The sequence below is a fragment of the Antechinus flavipes genome, chromosome 2 (assembly GCF_016432865.1).
Source record: "Antechinus flavipes isolate AdamAnt ecotype Samford, QLD, Australia chromosome 2, AdamAnt_v2, whole genome shotgun sequence".
NCBI classification, from domain to species: Eukaryota; Metazoa; Chordata; class Mammalia; order Dasyuromorphia; family Dasyuridae; genus Antechinus; species Antechinus flavipes.
The window spans coordinates 206,339,118-206,354,943 of NC_067399.1; the positions used below are offsets into that span (position 1 = coordinate 206,339,118).

The 15,826-nt window shown below is 42.9% G+C and overlaps 2 protein-coding genes across 2 annotated transcripts in view; both read right to left on the reverse strand.

Annotated features, from left to right (window-relative positions):
* GALNT14 (polypeptide N-acetylgalactosaminyltransferase 14) overlaps nt 1–7,401 on the reverse strand; it is a 315,282-nt gene extending 307,881 nt beyond the window's left edge. Inside the window, exon 1 of the mRNA XM_051976114.1 lies at nt 5,962–7,401. Within this exon, the coding sequence (XP_051832074.1) occupies nt 5,962–6,090 (129 nt within the window). The 5' untranslated portion in view covers nt 6,091–7,401. The remainder of the gene's footprint in view (nt 1–5,961) is intronic.
* CAPN14 (calpain 14) overlaps nt 6,592–15,826 on the reverse strand; it is a 146,443-nt gene continuing 137,208 nt past the window's right edge. Inside the window, exon 21 of the mRNA XM_051973588.1 lies at nt 6,592–6,915. Within this exon, the coding sequence (XP_051829548.1) occupies nt 6,592–6,915 (324 nt within the window). The remainder of the gene's footprint in view (nt 6,916–15,826) is intronic.

Sequence of the window (15,826 nt, forward strand, 5' to 3'; positions counted from 1 at the left end):
ATTTGTATGCTAATGAGATGGATGTGCTTGTTTATTTTTATATAAAGAATTGAATCTTGGTAGAATATTTGATTTTTTTTTTACTGCCCCACATTCAGTTACATGACCTCATATGGGGTCGAGATACACAGTTTAAGAAGTTTTGATCCAGCCCAACCCCCTCAGTTTAATTTAACTCAACAAAGATTTTTTTTTTAAACAGATGAGGGAAATGAAGTCCAGAGAGGCTAGATCATTTGCCTCAAATCACACAGGAATTAATTAGCAAGGTGAAAATTCAGAACCAGCTCCTCTAACTCCATATTGTTTACTTTCTCCACTATAACACACATTTCCTTTAACAAAGGTGGCAAGGTGCCAAGGGATTGCAGGATTTAGTGCTGGGATGAATTTCAGCAAAAGGTCTGATCCCCTCACCTCTCTGGGCAGGTGAGGATTTTTAGCTGGTTCTTGAAAAGTGGGCAGGATCTTTCCCGGCAGAAAAGAGAAGGAAAGATAATTGGGTTATTTCTAAGAAAGGCACTTCAATCCTTCCAGTCGCTCATATCTGGAATTTAGAAATCACTCTCCACCTTCATTCTCACTCAATCCCGATCTCCAGCTAGTGACTGAGTTTACAGACCCTATATCCCATGCCTCGCTCCTATTCTTTAATCCAATCACCTCTTGAGACTTCTAGCTTCTGAATGGTGTCTGTCTACATTCTCTTCTCTCCAATTCCTCCTCCATACAGCTTTAAACTGATCTTCCTAAAGCACTGGGCTGATCACCGAGTGATCCCTCACTCAAAAAGCTCAGTGGCTCTCTATTATCTCTAAGACAAAATTGAGATTTTTCTGTGGGCATTTCTGTAGGGTATTCCATCTAAATTTTGAATCATACTACATATCTCTTTCTCTGACTTCCTCATATTTAAGACAAAAAAACCTACTTGCTGTTTCCCATTTCCTGTCTCTATATCTTTGCCCATACCAGAGCCAGAGGAATGACAAGAGGAAGTTTTTATTACAGAGAGGGGTAGGTATTGCTGCTACATAACTACTACTGTACCAGCATGCTTGAACTCTTCGAGACTCAGTTTACCAAATAGGGATAATAAGAGAGGAGAGTATATGGATTCCAGAAAAAGATATCTTACTAAATGCAAGAATTTAATAATTGTGCTGCACTCATAGAGGAATTTTTATAATAGTAGTGGCTACATATTTTAATAAAACCTAAGTATATTTCCAAAGGCCTGCAGCTTTTTAGTCCAAGCCTTTAAATTCCCATTGGCTTCCTAAAGAAAAAAAAATTTCAATTACCCTCAAGGCTAAAATTCTTTTTATTTTTACTAAGTCCCAAAGTAAATTTAAATTATTGAAAAAGATTTTTTTAAAAAAAATTCATGTTTTTTTAAGTTACCCAAATTGAAAACAAATGATACAGAGTAGAAGACTAGGGAAGAAATAGAAAATTTCTGATTTTTTTTTTTTTGTCCTACAGCACTTGTTCATCATTATGATACAGTTTACAGAAACATCTTAAACCCTATTGTGCTCCCTCCTCAATTAGAAATCTGAGATTTGTTAAGTTGGAAAGGTGGGAAAATAAACTCCAAAAAACCAATTCAGAGCAAAAGCATATTTTCAATACCTTTACTGGGCCTTTATTTCTAGCATATTAAATAAATCGAATAAACTTTTTTTTAATTGCAAAGGCTGTTTATCCTTTGCACATCACTTGGATTATGAATGAGGAGAGGTTTTATATATACTCAGGTTCCCCTTCTTCCCAAAGATTAGGTGAAGAGAGCAGGCCCTTAATATTTCCAGAGGAAAGAGTAGGAGTCTCCTACCAAAGAAGTATTCATAGTGGAAGCAGCTTAGAGTGGCTGAGAACCTTAGAGGAGAAAAGCTTGGCTTTGGAGACTGACCAAACTCCCACCCATTGCACAAAGCTTCACTATCCCAAAACACAGACTTAGAGATGGAAGGAGACCTTCAAGGCCTTATGATCCAACCCTCTTGCTCTGGTCTTTCTACACTAGACCCTCATGCATTCTTTCCCTGAGCAATTTTTTATATAAATTATCTCATCACTACCCTAAAGCTCCCCCTCCTGCCCCCCCCCCCCGTTCTCATCTGTCACATGACAAAGTTAAATAATATAATTTCCAAGGGTCCCTTCTAGAGTTCTTATATGCCTTCATGGATTACAGTAACGAGGGTCTATGCTTTCACAGATAAACACAGTCCATGGGGGTAGAAGGGCAGTATTGAGAAAAGAGAAAGCTCCTCAGGTTTGTACAAATGCAAAGTAAGACTTTCCCTTGTAATTATGAATAAGCACTCAGCATGAAAGCCTGCAGTCTTGAATTCATTCAGAAATCTATACTATTTTTCTCTAATAAGCAATTTTTCCCATCTGAGGCACATAAGACTCCCATTAGTCAGGAAACAAGTGACTATATTATATATAATATAAACTTTATATATATATATATGTATATACATAGATAAAATGTGATATTATATATGTAAAGTTTCTATACAATCCGAAATTATATATCTAATTAATGTACTTATGGATTTCTCCTACCCTTTTCAATTCTTCCTATCCCATCAGACAACCTTAAGCACTTAGCAACCTAACAGCCTCTCACAGTTTCAAGTCTTTCTTCTAGGAAGCACCAATAATCATTCTTTTCTTTCCTTTAAGGTAGTAAGATCTCTTTTGGCTTCCCTGGGACAATATGGGAGAACAACAGACTTACCTTTATTCTTCCATCAACGTTCCCCTACATTTCTCTCTCCTACTAACAATTCACAGCTTCAGATTCATAGAAGTTTTAAGTTGGAAGTGACTATTTAGTCCAAATCTTCCCCCCCCCAACTTTTTTACAAAAGAGAAAACTGAAATGGAGAGAGGCAAACAAATTTTTGCTAAGTCACAGGGTAGGACCAATTATTGACCATTATTAAAAACAGCTGGCTGAATGAGGAACCAGAACCAGGGCAGAAAATTTTTGAGAATGAGTTCAGGGGAAGGTGGGACTAAATCACTGCTGTGAAAGTCCTCTCTCAAAGGAGGCACTCAAGCTACCTTTAGAGTCACCTAGAGTGACTAGGCTGAGCATTTAATGTTAGGAAAGTCCTGAGCCTTAAACACCTTCCTGTACCTGTCTCCATTATAAACAGCTGCATACTCCCATGCCCTTCTCTCCAGGAAGGAATTGGAAAAGGACAAACAAGTGGATGGTATCAGAATGTTTCAGAAATTCTGATTAACAAGATTATCACTTTGATATCATGACAGCTGAACCAGTGGCATTTTTTGTGTAACCTAACTGAACAAACCAGTTTTTGTGAATTCCATTGCTGTGGTTCCATTAAAAGTGCCATAATCGCACATATATGCATAAATACAAGCAGTCACTTCTCAGGTAGACACTCACAAAAATTCACAGGACATAGCCATGGAGCTTAAGAGCTGGATCAAAGGTCATTCAGTCCAGCCTCCTCATTTGAGAAAGGAAACAGGCCTTGAGTGAATGATTTGTCCAAGGTCACACATAAGAGGAAGGGAAATGAGAAATCCAAAAAGGAGAGAATTTAATAAGATGCACGAAATATTTTTAAAAGACAGGAACACTATAGAGGATGTCAAAATGGGTAGTCAAAAAATCAGGATAAAGCAGCTGTAAGGAAAAAAAGAGAGGAAAATCCCTTTAGTTGGGAAGTGATCTGAAGAAACAGAAAGAAAAGAAGAAAAGAATGAGGTATAAGGGAAAGCAAGAACAGCAAAAAAGAAAGAAAACACAGGAAAACATGAGGGTGGTCAAAATAAATTTAAAAGGGAATGAGAAAAGACAGAAAGAAGGAAAACTGGAAGAAGAGAGCAAGGGAAAGGGAAGGAAGAAAAAATAAAGAGGAGGGGGAGAGAAAAGGAAAGGAAGAAAGAAGAGAAAGAGGAGAAAGGGGGTTAGGTAGAAAAGGAGGAAGAAGAGAGCAATGGAAAGAAAAAAGAAAAAGGAGGAGGAGGAAGGAGAAAAGCAAAAGAAAAGAAAAGGAAGAGGAGGAGGAAGGAGAGAAGAGCAAAGGAAAGGAAGAAAGAGAAGAGGAAGAGGAGGAGGAAGGAGAAAAGCAAAAGAAAAGAAAAGGAAGAGGAGGAGGAAGGAGAAAAGCAAAAGAAAAGAAAAGGAAGAGGAGGAGGAAGGAGAGAAGAGCAAAGGAAAGGAAGAAAGAAGAGAAAGAGGAGAAAGGGGGTTAGGTAGAAAAGGAGGAAGAAGAGAGCAAGGGAAAGGGAAGGAAGAAAAAATAAAGAGGAGGGGGAGAGAAAAGGAAAGGAAGAAAGAAGAGAAAGAGGAGAAAGGGGGTTAGGTAGAAAAGGAGGAAGAAGAGAGCAATGGAAAGAAAAAAGAAAAAGGAGGAGGAGGAAGGAGAGAAGAGCAAAGGAAAGGAAGAAAGAGAAGAGGAAGAGGAGGAGGAAGGAGAAAAGCAAATGAAAAGAAAAGGAAGAGGAGGAGGGAAGAAAGTGAAAGAGAAGGAGGGGAGAAAGAGGAAGAGGAGGGGGGAGAAGAGACCCTGGTGTTGTTAAACAGGAAAAATAAGGTGGGGATGGAGGGTACTCTTACATGCAAGCTTAAGGTAATGAGGTACAAAGCTAACCAGAAAAAGTTCAGGTCCCTGCAGGCATCATTAACTACATTACAAGGAGCAGGAGAACAACCTGGGGAAAAGGAGTAAAACTCTACTGATCTATGCGTAGCAACAGCATCTAAGTGATAAAAAATTATCCCGTGGAGAAGAGTGAATGGGGGATGGAGCCGAGGTTGAATTTTGGATTGGAGAGGTAACTGTCAACTCCCTAGGCTCAGATCCTTTCTCCATGTGTTTCTCCTGCCTGCCTTATTGGATTGAAAGTTCCACGAACGAGACTGTTGTGTACACACACACACACACACACACACACGTTTGGTTCTTTATTATCTCCCCAGAGCAGGTAGTTTAAAATGAGGTGCCGGCTGGCCTGAACATTCCCTGCCCAAAGGCACTCATCCTTATCCTCCAGCCCCTTCGGAGAAATGGCAAGGACTGGGAGGAAGCAGGACTGTGGTTCGGCAGACTGGCGGGGCGTGCGGGGCGGGGAGGAGGGCCTCGCTCCTGTCAGGTGAACCTTCAGTTCCTGACTTCAGGCAGAAAAGCCACCTGCATTGAGATTTGCCCAACTCCCTAACTAGACAAGCCAATCTCTTTTTGCAGTTGCTATTTTGTAGAGGATAGAGCAGGCTTGCATATTGCACTTTCGAGTCTAGCAGCTGCAGGGGTCCTGAAGCAGATTTGAGAAAGGGAGTGACAAAGCAGAGGAAAAGGAGAAGAGAGCAGCAATCACAGGAAGGGTTCTGCCTCCTCCCGCCCTCAGCCCCCCAGTTCGGTCATCTTCCAGGCTCTGATTTCGAAAGTTATTCGGCAGGATGGGAGATCATCCTGAAGCCTCTTCCCCGGGGCACTTCAACCGGCGGTGAGGAATGAATCTGAGGTGAATAGGCGACCCAATTAGCCAAGCCACAGCCGCACCACCCGCGTCCGGGGCCGGCTTTCCCCGGCTGCCCTCTCACCCTTCTTTCCCAACGCCCGGTGCCGGGTCAGGTCCGGCGGGGCCGGGGGATGCGCGACTGCAGAAGTTGTGACCACACTTTGCCTCGACGCTCGCGTCCACATTACACACGCACGGGAGACCGAACACACACACACGCACGCACGACACACACACACGCACACACACATGTTAGAAGATTCCTTCGGGCTATTTACAATCCGGAAACACTGAACAGTTGCAGCCGCGTCCAGCAACTTTGCCGATCAGCTCAGTCCCCCAAAGCCCGCAGACCAAGCCCCCTCCACTAACGCCCGCTGCCCACGGCTACGGGTCAGCAACACGCCCACCGTTTCTCGCGACCCGACCGCTCCAGCTGCTTACCTTAGGGGTCTGCCCTTCGGGTCCGGGGGCTACTTCCAACTTCCTCTGGACTCCCCATAGAAGCAGCAGCGCCGCGATCCAGAGCACCCCGAAGAGAGTGAGCGCCAGGCGGCGGTTAAGCCTCCTCATGATCCCGCCCAGCTTCCCCGCCGGAGGATGCCCCCGGGCGGCCGGGGTTCGCAGCCCCGGGGGGAGCGGCTTCGGCCGGGCGTCCCCGCTCGCGGCCAGGAGGAGTCCCGGCGCTCTGAGGTGCGGCTCTGCCCGGGGCGCTCCAGGACACGCGCAGGGGACGCGGAGGGGACCGGGGCGGGAGAGCTGCGCGCTCAGAACCGAAGAGCCCCGGGAGCTGGGGCTGCAGCTGCCGAAGACGTCTCTCCCGCCGCCTCTGCCTACTCAGCTGCTGCTGCCGCCGCCGCCGCTGCTCCTGCCGCGGGAGAGGGAAACTGACGCGAGCTGCGGAGAGGGAGCAATCGCAGCCAGTGCCTGACTCCCCAGGAGCAGGAGGAGGAGGGAGGGGTGGGGGAGAGAGGGGAGGAGGGAGGGACAGAGTGACCCCCAGGGAGAGAGGGAGGGAAGCAGGGAGAGGGGGCGCTACCGCCGCCCGCCGGACCAGTTTTGGACTGCGCTATTTTAATTGTCACTACCACCATCACCACCACCCCCAGCCCGGCCAGAGGAGAGTCCTTCCCAGTTAAGTCTTATTTGTTGGGCGCGTTGGGGGTAGGGTGGGGGCGTGGAGCACCCCCTAGCGCCCACCAGCCCCTGCTGCATCCGCCCGTTGAAAAAACCCACTCGGGTCAGAAGGGAGAGACGCTCCCGGAGATGGCTTCGGCTTGCCCGGAGAAGCGCCCCTGGCGGTGCCCCGAGGCACTTCCAGCACGCGCCAGAATCCCGGAGCTCAGGGGCCAACTTTGGAGGCGCCCTAGAAGTGAGATCCGTGCCTCTCCCTGGGTCCTATTCTTAGACACGCAACCGTTTCCCCTTCCTGTCCGCAGGTGCAATAAAACGTTTCTACAAAGGAGCTGGGTTTTATTTAATTAAAAACAACAACAACAACCACCCCAGAACATCGTATCGCTCAAGTTTCTTCCCCCATAATGGTCGCTTAATGTTTTAGCATTTCTTTCTTTTTTTCTTTTTATCCAAGACTGGGGTCTCAGGCACAGCAATCCAGCTCCACCTGCTGACTTTTCATCGAGTTCATAGAATGTGGCCCTGGGGCAAAGAAATGTGTCCAGCAGTCCAACAGCTCTCCGGCAGAAAATCATTAACGGGGCTCGTCTCACTGCCATTGCCATGTGGGATATGAAAGCAGAGAGAAGATGCTCTCTTAATTGCCTAGTCTAATGACCTTTTCTTAATCCTCATCCTCCTTGACCTTTTAGCAGCTTTTTCACTGTTAACTTCCCTCCTCTCTCCGGGATTTCCTGATACTGCTCGCACTTAGTTTTCTTAAATGGCTGTTGTTTCTTGTAATGATAAAAACAAAAATAATTAACATTTATATAGTTCTTTTAAATTTGCAAAGCACTTTATATGTATTATCTTTTTGATCCACCTTACAATTGTGCCTTGGACACTATTATATCCCCACTTACCTGCAGGTGAAACTGAGTCTGAAGCTAATGATTTGCATAAGGTTAAACTAAGGTCCTTTGAATCCATTAGATATCCTTCCCACATTTAAACTGAAGTCCTCATCTCCTTTCTGTATTGTTTCACTTGATGATTTAGTCAGTCCTCATGAGTTTAATTATCTATATGTAGATTTTCTATTTCTAGCTCTAGTCTCTCTCCTGAGTTCCAGTCCAATATCACCTACTTACTCTTGGACATTTCAATCTGGTTGGTCCAGAGGCAGCTTAAATTCCACATATCCAAAACATAACTTCTTAACTTTTCCCAAAAACCTATCTTCTGAACTTCCTTCTTCCTGTCTGGGTCACAACCCAGAATCACAACCTCTCTGTCATCCTGGACTCCCCCCTCGAAGGATCCAATCATTTTTCTGTCTTCATAACAACTCTACCCACTCTAATACAAACTTCATTATCTCTTACCTCTACCATTTTAATAGTCTTCTAATTGCTCTCCCTGCTTCAAGTTTCTCCTCTCTCCAGACCATCTTTCTCATAATCACCAAAATGATTTTCCTAAAAGGCAGGGGTTTGATTGTGTCATGACCAACAGGACCACCACTTCCATTCAAACACTTCCCTTATCTATAATCTCCTGGGTTATGTGGCCATTCCTCTGTTGGACATACCTTGTCTGTCCTTCCTTTCTAATCTTTATACTTCACTTCTTTACACACTTTGTGGTCCCGCAATAGCATCCTATTTATTCTTTCTCATATTTTATATCTACATTTGCTCTGTCCTCTATATTTTGGGATGTGCTCTCTCCCTTTATCTCTGCCCCTCAGCTTCCCTGATTTCCATAGACTTAGTTCAAAATTTGGTGGGGTAGTCTATAAATTCAGCAATCAGGGAGACTAAGGCTAGTAGATCTCTTGACCTCCAGACTTCTGAGTTGCATGCAATTGCTTAAACACTGAGTTCTGTATTAATAGAGTAGCTAGGAAGCACAGTGGATGGTGTTCTGGATCTGAAATCAGGAAGACCTGAGTTTAAATCTGCCCTGGACAAGTCATTTAACCCTGTTTCTTCAATTTCATCATCTATAAAATGAACTGGAGGATGATATGACAAAGCACTCCAGTACCTTGCCAAGAAAATCTCCAAAGGGCATCAGACACAACTAGAAAATGACTAAACAAAGGAACAACCTGCCTAAATATGAAAAAACTGAAGGGGAAAAACCTCACTTGAATCAGGAAGAGAGTCTCCCCCTCCCCAGAGACAGTTCTAATTCCTACCTACCCTAGGAGCTCCCAGGTGGGGTCCCAGACACATCTAACATGAGCCAACTTTGACTCCAGCAACATGGGTGGTATCCCTAAAGTGAAATCCCTTCCTCCTCCTCCTTGAGGGAAGGTGAAGAAAACATATCAGGTCAATCCTCTTCAAAATATCACTGGTAATATCAGGCTCAGGAATAGCCACTGTATTTCCAGTATGGGAAAAAAAGGGGAGATCTAATCTTTAAAAAGAGAGCTCAAATGCTACCTTTGACAGGAGGCCCTTCCTGGTCAATTCTCTGCTTCCCAAGCAGAACTATTGTGTTCCCTCCCTGCCCAAGTTACCTTCCATTTACTTTGTATGTATCTTATATATGACTATTTCTATTTATATTGTCTCTTCTATGAGAAGAATAATTTCCTTGAGATAAGAAACTGTTTTTTTTTTTGTTTTTGTTTTTTGTTTTTTTGTTTTTTTTTGCTTTTCTCTATATCCTTAGCAATTAGCACAGTGCCTGGTAAATATAAGTGCTTAAAAATACTTGTGGATTTGTTGATTCTGATCTGCAAAGGGGTCTGATTATCCTTTCCATTCAAATGATTTCTGTGAAAGTAATAGCAAAATTCCCCAATTTTAAAGCAGATTATATTATTTTATGACCCTTTCTCAAATCTCTTAGACTAAACTGTCCTTAAGGCATTTGGGGAAAGAGGAAATAGGGAATTAAATAGCATCTACAATGTGCCAAAGACTGTGCTAAGAACTTTTTGTAATTATTATCTCATTTGATCCTCATAGCAACCCTGAGAAGTAGGCTCTATTATTATCCCTATTTTATAATTAAGGAAACTGAGGCTAGGTGACTTGCCCAAAGTCACATAACTAGTTAAGTGTCTGAGGCTACATTTGAACTTAAGTCTTGCTAGCTCCAAGTTCAATGCTCTATATGATGCACCACCAACTGCCTCATTTGGGGACAAAGCTGACAAAGAACTTGGACTTGACTTGAAAAGAATGGTTTTCCAAAGGCACAGAAAAGCAATTTTTCTTTTGCCTCAGGCTCTCATGCACCTGAAAGGTTAAACATCTAGTGTGTGAAGCACCTTGGCATAATGAGGGAAGCTCTGGACCTAGTGCCAGGAATACTAGGCTCCTGTCCCAGTATTGCTATTGAGGAGCTGTGTGACCTTAAGCAGTAACTTAAATTCTCTGGGCCTTGGGATTTTAAAGCCTCCAGCTCTGTTACAATCTTAGAGTAAGTTTCTAGGCTGGCATCTCTAAATAAAAATCTTCCTTGTCTAATAGCCAAAGATGGTTTGAACCAGGAGCCCAAGAGGCTGGGAGTAGTTTAGAGAAACTGTGATCAGTCACCCTATTCAAAGACCATAAAATCATAGTCTTAACTAGAAAGAATTTTAGAGGCAATCTCATCCAAGCCCAGGCTGTCCAACATCACATAGATAAAACCCACTTCTTGACTGAATCCATCAAGAGCAACCTTCATTGCTTCTGATTTGTCCGGAAGATTATGAGAAAAATACTAGGGCAACTAGGTGTGAAAGTGGATAGAGAGCCCTGGCTCTTGAGTCAGGGGGAACTGAGTTTAAATCCCACTTTAGCTATTTACTAGTTGTATGACCTTGGAGTAAGACATTTAACCTGAATGCCATCTCCCCCACCAAAAAAATGATTTTAGATCAGGTCTGTCCCATATTCATCACAGTCCAGAAGAAGGGCTAAGACACAAAGGAAGGAAGGAGAAGTATTTGCCTTTATTAGTGGGTTTTCTCTGTGTTGTCTCAGTGGTATCCCCCATTCAGGTGGCCCCATTCCTCCCTCTGTACTGCCAAGTACTTCATAGTTGGATAGACCAAATACAATACCCCCTCTACCACCCTCACCCCTGGGGACTATCTGACTGAAATGCAGTCAACCCCTAGAGCTGCAGAGTGGCAGTGTAATACAGTCAGCTGCACAATGTTTTATGATGAGGCTTCTTGGTAACAGATGGCAGACAGTTATACAACACTACCAACAAGCTTTTTTAGATGGTACAACTCACAAGACTGCATATTGAGGTGGTTGGGATGTGTCATTCTGGCTGGTTGACAGCTGGGAGAAGCAAACCACCGTGGGGAGAGGGGTGGATCAGGGAGAAGACAAGCCGAGGGGAGGGATGGAGCAAGGGCTCCATCTTGGGGGGGCCTGGCTTCTGGTCTGATTCACTCTGTCCTTAGCCAAAGCAGAGAAGATTTCTTTAGCTGACTGAAACTCCCAAGGGAAAGTAGTGACACTCGTGTATAATCATCACATCTTGCAAAATGGATTTTTATGTAATTGTATCAATTTAGCAGCTTCTGGGATAGTGTCCGGAACTCTGGCTTTGGAGTCAGAGCTGAAAGAGATCCCATGACGGGCTGCAGAAGAGGAAACTGAGGTCAAGGGAAGCAAAGTGCTTTGCCCAGGACCATCGATAGAAACGGGAAGTGGTGGATTTTTTTAAGCCAGATCCTATAACACACAAAGCTATCGATCTCTCCACAGTAGCACGATACCTCTCAGAGGTTTGCTTAGTTGTTTTTCAGTCACATCCAACTCTTTGTGACTCCATTTGGAGTATTCTTGGCAAAGGTACTGGAGTGCCTTCTCTAGCTCGTTGTGCAGATGGGGTAACTGAGATAAACAGGGACTTGTAAATGTCTGAGGTTGGGTTTGAACTCATTTCCATGATGAGTCTTACTGATTTCAAGTCTGGTATTCGGTGCACTATGGCGCCACCTAGCTGCCCTATCTCTCTGATACTTACCTGGGTGCACCTGGGCAAGACTTCTCAGACTTCAGTTTTCTCATCTTTAACATTAAGGGATGGGACAAAATTAGCCTCTAAGACCCTTGCCATCTCTAGATCTAACATTTTATGATCTTGCATTAGAATGGGAACAAGGTATAGGAAGTGGAGGAGAGAAAGGCTTCAGAATCACAGGCCAGATTGGTAAACAGCCTGTTGGGTACCCTCTCCTGCTCCCCCAGATTGCTCTCAGCATTTAGCCTAAACATCTTAATCAGATGCGTAGGACCTTCGACAGATCCCAGTTGTTCCTTGAAGGGTACAAGCCATCACTGGGATGATCAGTGTTAAATCTGTTCATCCAGGCCAGTTTGGTCTGGAGCAGCTTCCAGAGAGTGACTCAGTTAGATGGAAGCTGGAGCAGGTGAGTAACTGTGGAAGGACCGTCCGGGGCAAGCACCCTCACACCAGCTCTCCGCCTTGTTACCCTCTCCCCGGCTTGGAACTTTCCAAGCCTCCCATTGGCAAGCTCTGAGCGAGCTGCTCTCTCCGTGCAGTCGGAGACATTTAGGAGCACATTGGGGATTGGAGCAGATGTGACTCATTCATGTTAGTATAAAACTATAGAATTGTGTCCATTAAAGCCAGTGAAAGCTGTGTAAAGCAACATATGGAGTGAATGTGTGCTGAGGCTGTCAGAAAGCTGGGAAGTCCGATACATATGTCAGATAGTGAATTTTCGACACCGCGCTTTTAAAAATTTTCTTTGAGTTGTGCCCTTGTTACTCATGCTCATTTACAGTTTCCTGCAGGGCCTTTAGCTTTTGTTCCTTTCTAACCAGATTTCCCTGTGTTTTTCTTTTCTTTGACCACTGCATGACTCCGAGCAGTATGTGTGTGTGCCTCTGTGTGTGTGTGTGTGTGTCCTTCTATCTGTGCTTATTGGGTCTGCCACAAATAGAGAGGTGGCCTTTGTGCCAAAATAATGAAATTTTATTAACTGTGGTATAAAAAGTCGATGTTCTTTCCCCCTCTCCATACCGTCCCTCTCCCCACTTGTGGGCTTAAAGGAGAAGCCATCAGTGATGGCGGCAGAGTAGTACAGAGTAAAGGCCCAGAGATAAACCAACACTGGCGGGCCAGCCAGCCGCAGAAAGGACTTTTTTGAAACCAGAGGGGTAACAGTGAGACTCAAAGACTTCCTTTCTTTGTTCCATGCTAGTTTCAGCAGAAGATTTGGGCCATTGTCATAGGTGGCTTGCCCTGACTGGATCCCAGCATTTTAAATAATATATTAGCATAGCACCTAGAGACACTATGATTCAGTGGAAAGATGGGTCTTAGGAGGGAGAGAATGTGGAATCAAATCTTACCCATGATACTTTGTGACCCATGTCCCCTTAAATGAGGCTCTTAACCTTTTTTGATCTCAGCTTCCTCTGGTGTAAAATGAGGGGATTGCCTTCAATGGCCTGTGAGGTCTCTTACAGTCTTGTCTATGGACCTTTTCTAGGATTCTGATCTTTCCTTAGTACTTATTATGTGGTGTGTCAAACCCACATCGGACCCAGTTTTCCTCCTGTAAACTTTTTATTGTTTTTTTTTAGTAATGGCTTTTAATATTCAAAATACATGCAAAGATAGTTTTTAACATTCACCCTTGCCAAACCCTATGTTCCAAGTTTTTCTCCATCCCTTCCCTCATTCCTCTCCCCTAGACAGAAAGCAATCCAATATATGTTAAACATGTAATTCTTCTATATATATTTCCATATTTATCATGCTGCACAAGAAAAATCAGATCAAAAGGGAAAAAATAAGAAAGAAAAAAATCAAGCAAACAACAGCAAAAAAGGTACTACACTGTGATCCACAGTAAGTCTTAATAGTCCTCTTTTTGGGTGAAAATGGCTCTCTCCATCACAAGTACATTGGAATGGGCATGAATCATCTCACTGTTGAAAAAAGCCACATTCAGCAAAATTGATCATTGCATAATCTTGTTGTACAATGGTTCTTCTCACTTCACTTACCTAAGTCACGCCAGGCCTCTCTAAAATCATCCTGCTGGTTGTTTCTTATAGAACAATAATATTCCATAACTTTCATATACCATAACTTACTCAGCCATTCCCAAGCTGATGGTCATCCACTTAGTTTCCAATTTCTTGCCACTACAAAAATGGCTGCTGCAAACATTTTTGTACACGTGGATCCTTTTCCCTTTTTTGCTATCTTTTTGGGATACAGACAAATAAAGATACTGCTGGATGAAAAAGTATGTACAGTTTGATTAACCTTTGGACATGGTTCCATATTGCTCTCCAGAATGGTTGGATCGGTTCACAACTCCACCAACAATGAATTAATGACTCAGTTTTACCACATCTTTTCCTGCCATCTTAACCAATCTGAAAGGTGTATCTACTGTATCCTTTTTAAAGATAAAGTTTTAACAGGGGCAAGAAAGGTTAAGGCATTTTCATAAAAAACATTAAAATTTCCTCTTATTTACATGCAACTTGGTGACACAGTGGATAGAATGCTGCTCCTGGAATCAGGACAATATGGATTCAAATCTGATGTCATACACTTACTGTGTGACCTTGGGTGAAGTCACTTAATTCTGTTTGCCTCAGTTTCCTCATCTGTAAAATGTTCTAGAGAAGAAAATGGCAAACCATCCCAGTATCTCCGCCAAGAAAACCACAGTTGGGGCAAGGAAGAGTCAGTTATAACCAGAAAATAATGGGAAAAAACCATATGCAGCCCTAGTGATGATGCTGTAGTCAAAGGGGGAAAAAAGCATTTTCTACTTGCACAATATAATTTCTTATTGGAGATGAGTTAGGGAAGGGCAATTTCCAAAGCTATGTTTACAAAGATGACTAAGTTATTATCTAGGCATAGAGCATGATTCAGTTGAAAAAACCTTTTGCTTTGAAGTTCAGGTGACCTGAGTTCAAATTCTGCCTTTAAACTCTATTACCTGGGTGACCTTGTATACATTTATCTTCTCTTTAGCGTAATTTTCTTATCTGAAAAATGAGGAAGATTGCGTAGATGGCTCCAGAAGTCCCTTCAGCTCTGGGTATATGCTGTCAACTTTCTCATTAGAATGTAGAATCCAGAACTGGACCCTTGGAGTCACCTCAATTCACTGAATATTTCTTGGGAAGCTACTATGTGCTTTATGATATAGTAGGTCTTTTAAAAATAAATAAAACAAATAAATAAAAATCAGGAGGAACTGACTTCAAATCTGGCATCAAAAACTTAACCATACTTCCCTCCCTTAACCATACTTCTTTTGTATTTGTCTAATTCTTACCTATCTCTGACCATCTAACTCATATGAATCCAAGGGCCTATACAGAGACTTGGAAAGGACTTCAGAAGCCATTTGTCCACCCCTCTTTTTTCCAGATGAATCTGCCAAGGCTAAGTGTTGAAGTCCCTAGAGACCCAAAGGTCATAAATTTTGGCAGTAGGATTTGAACTCAGGTATCACTGACCATTCCATTCAGCACATTGCTGCCTCCATCAAGTCTTTCCTGATGTTTCTCAACTCTTAAGTAATTTTTAACTTCTCTGAAATAAGATAGAACTTTGTAATTTCAATCTATCATATATTTTTATTAAAGCTTTTTATTTTTGAAACATATACATAAATAATTTTTAATATTCACCCTTGAAAAACTTTATGTTCCAAGTTTTTCTTCCTCCTTTCCCCCATCCCTTTCTGTAGACAGCAAGTAATCCAATATATGTTAAATATGTGCAATTCTTCTATACATACTTCCACAATTATCTTGCTGAACAAGAAAAATCAGATTCAAAAGAAAAAAAAATTAGAAAACAAAATGCAAGCAAACACCAGAAAAGGTGAAAATACTGTGTTGTGATCCACATTCAGTCCCCTTGGTCCTCTTGCTGGGGGTGCAAATGGCTCTCCATCACAAGATCACAAGATCACTGGCCTCCATCATCTTGTTGTTGAAAAAAGCCACACCCACAAGAGGTGGTCACTGTGTAATCTTGCTGTGTACAGCGATCTCTTGGTTCTGCTCGCTTCATGCAGCTTCATATATCACATATATTCATCCATGTTCTATCACCCCTCCTAGATGGTAAGCACCACAGCGACCTCAGAGATGCCTAAATCTTCTTTGTATATCATAGCAACTAGCATGTTACCTTACACATAACATGAACT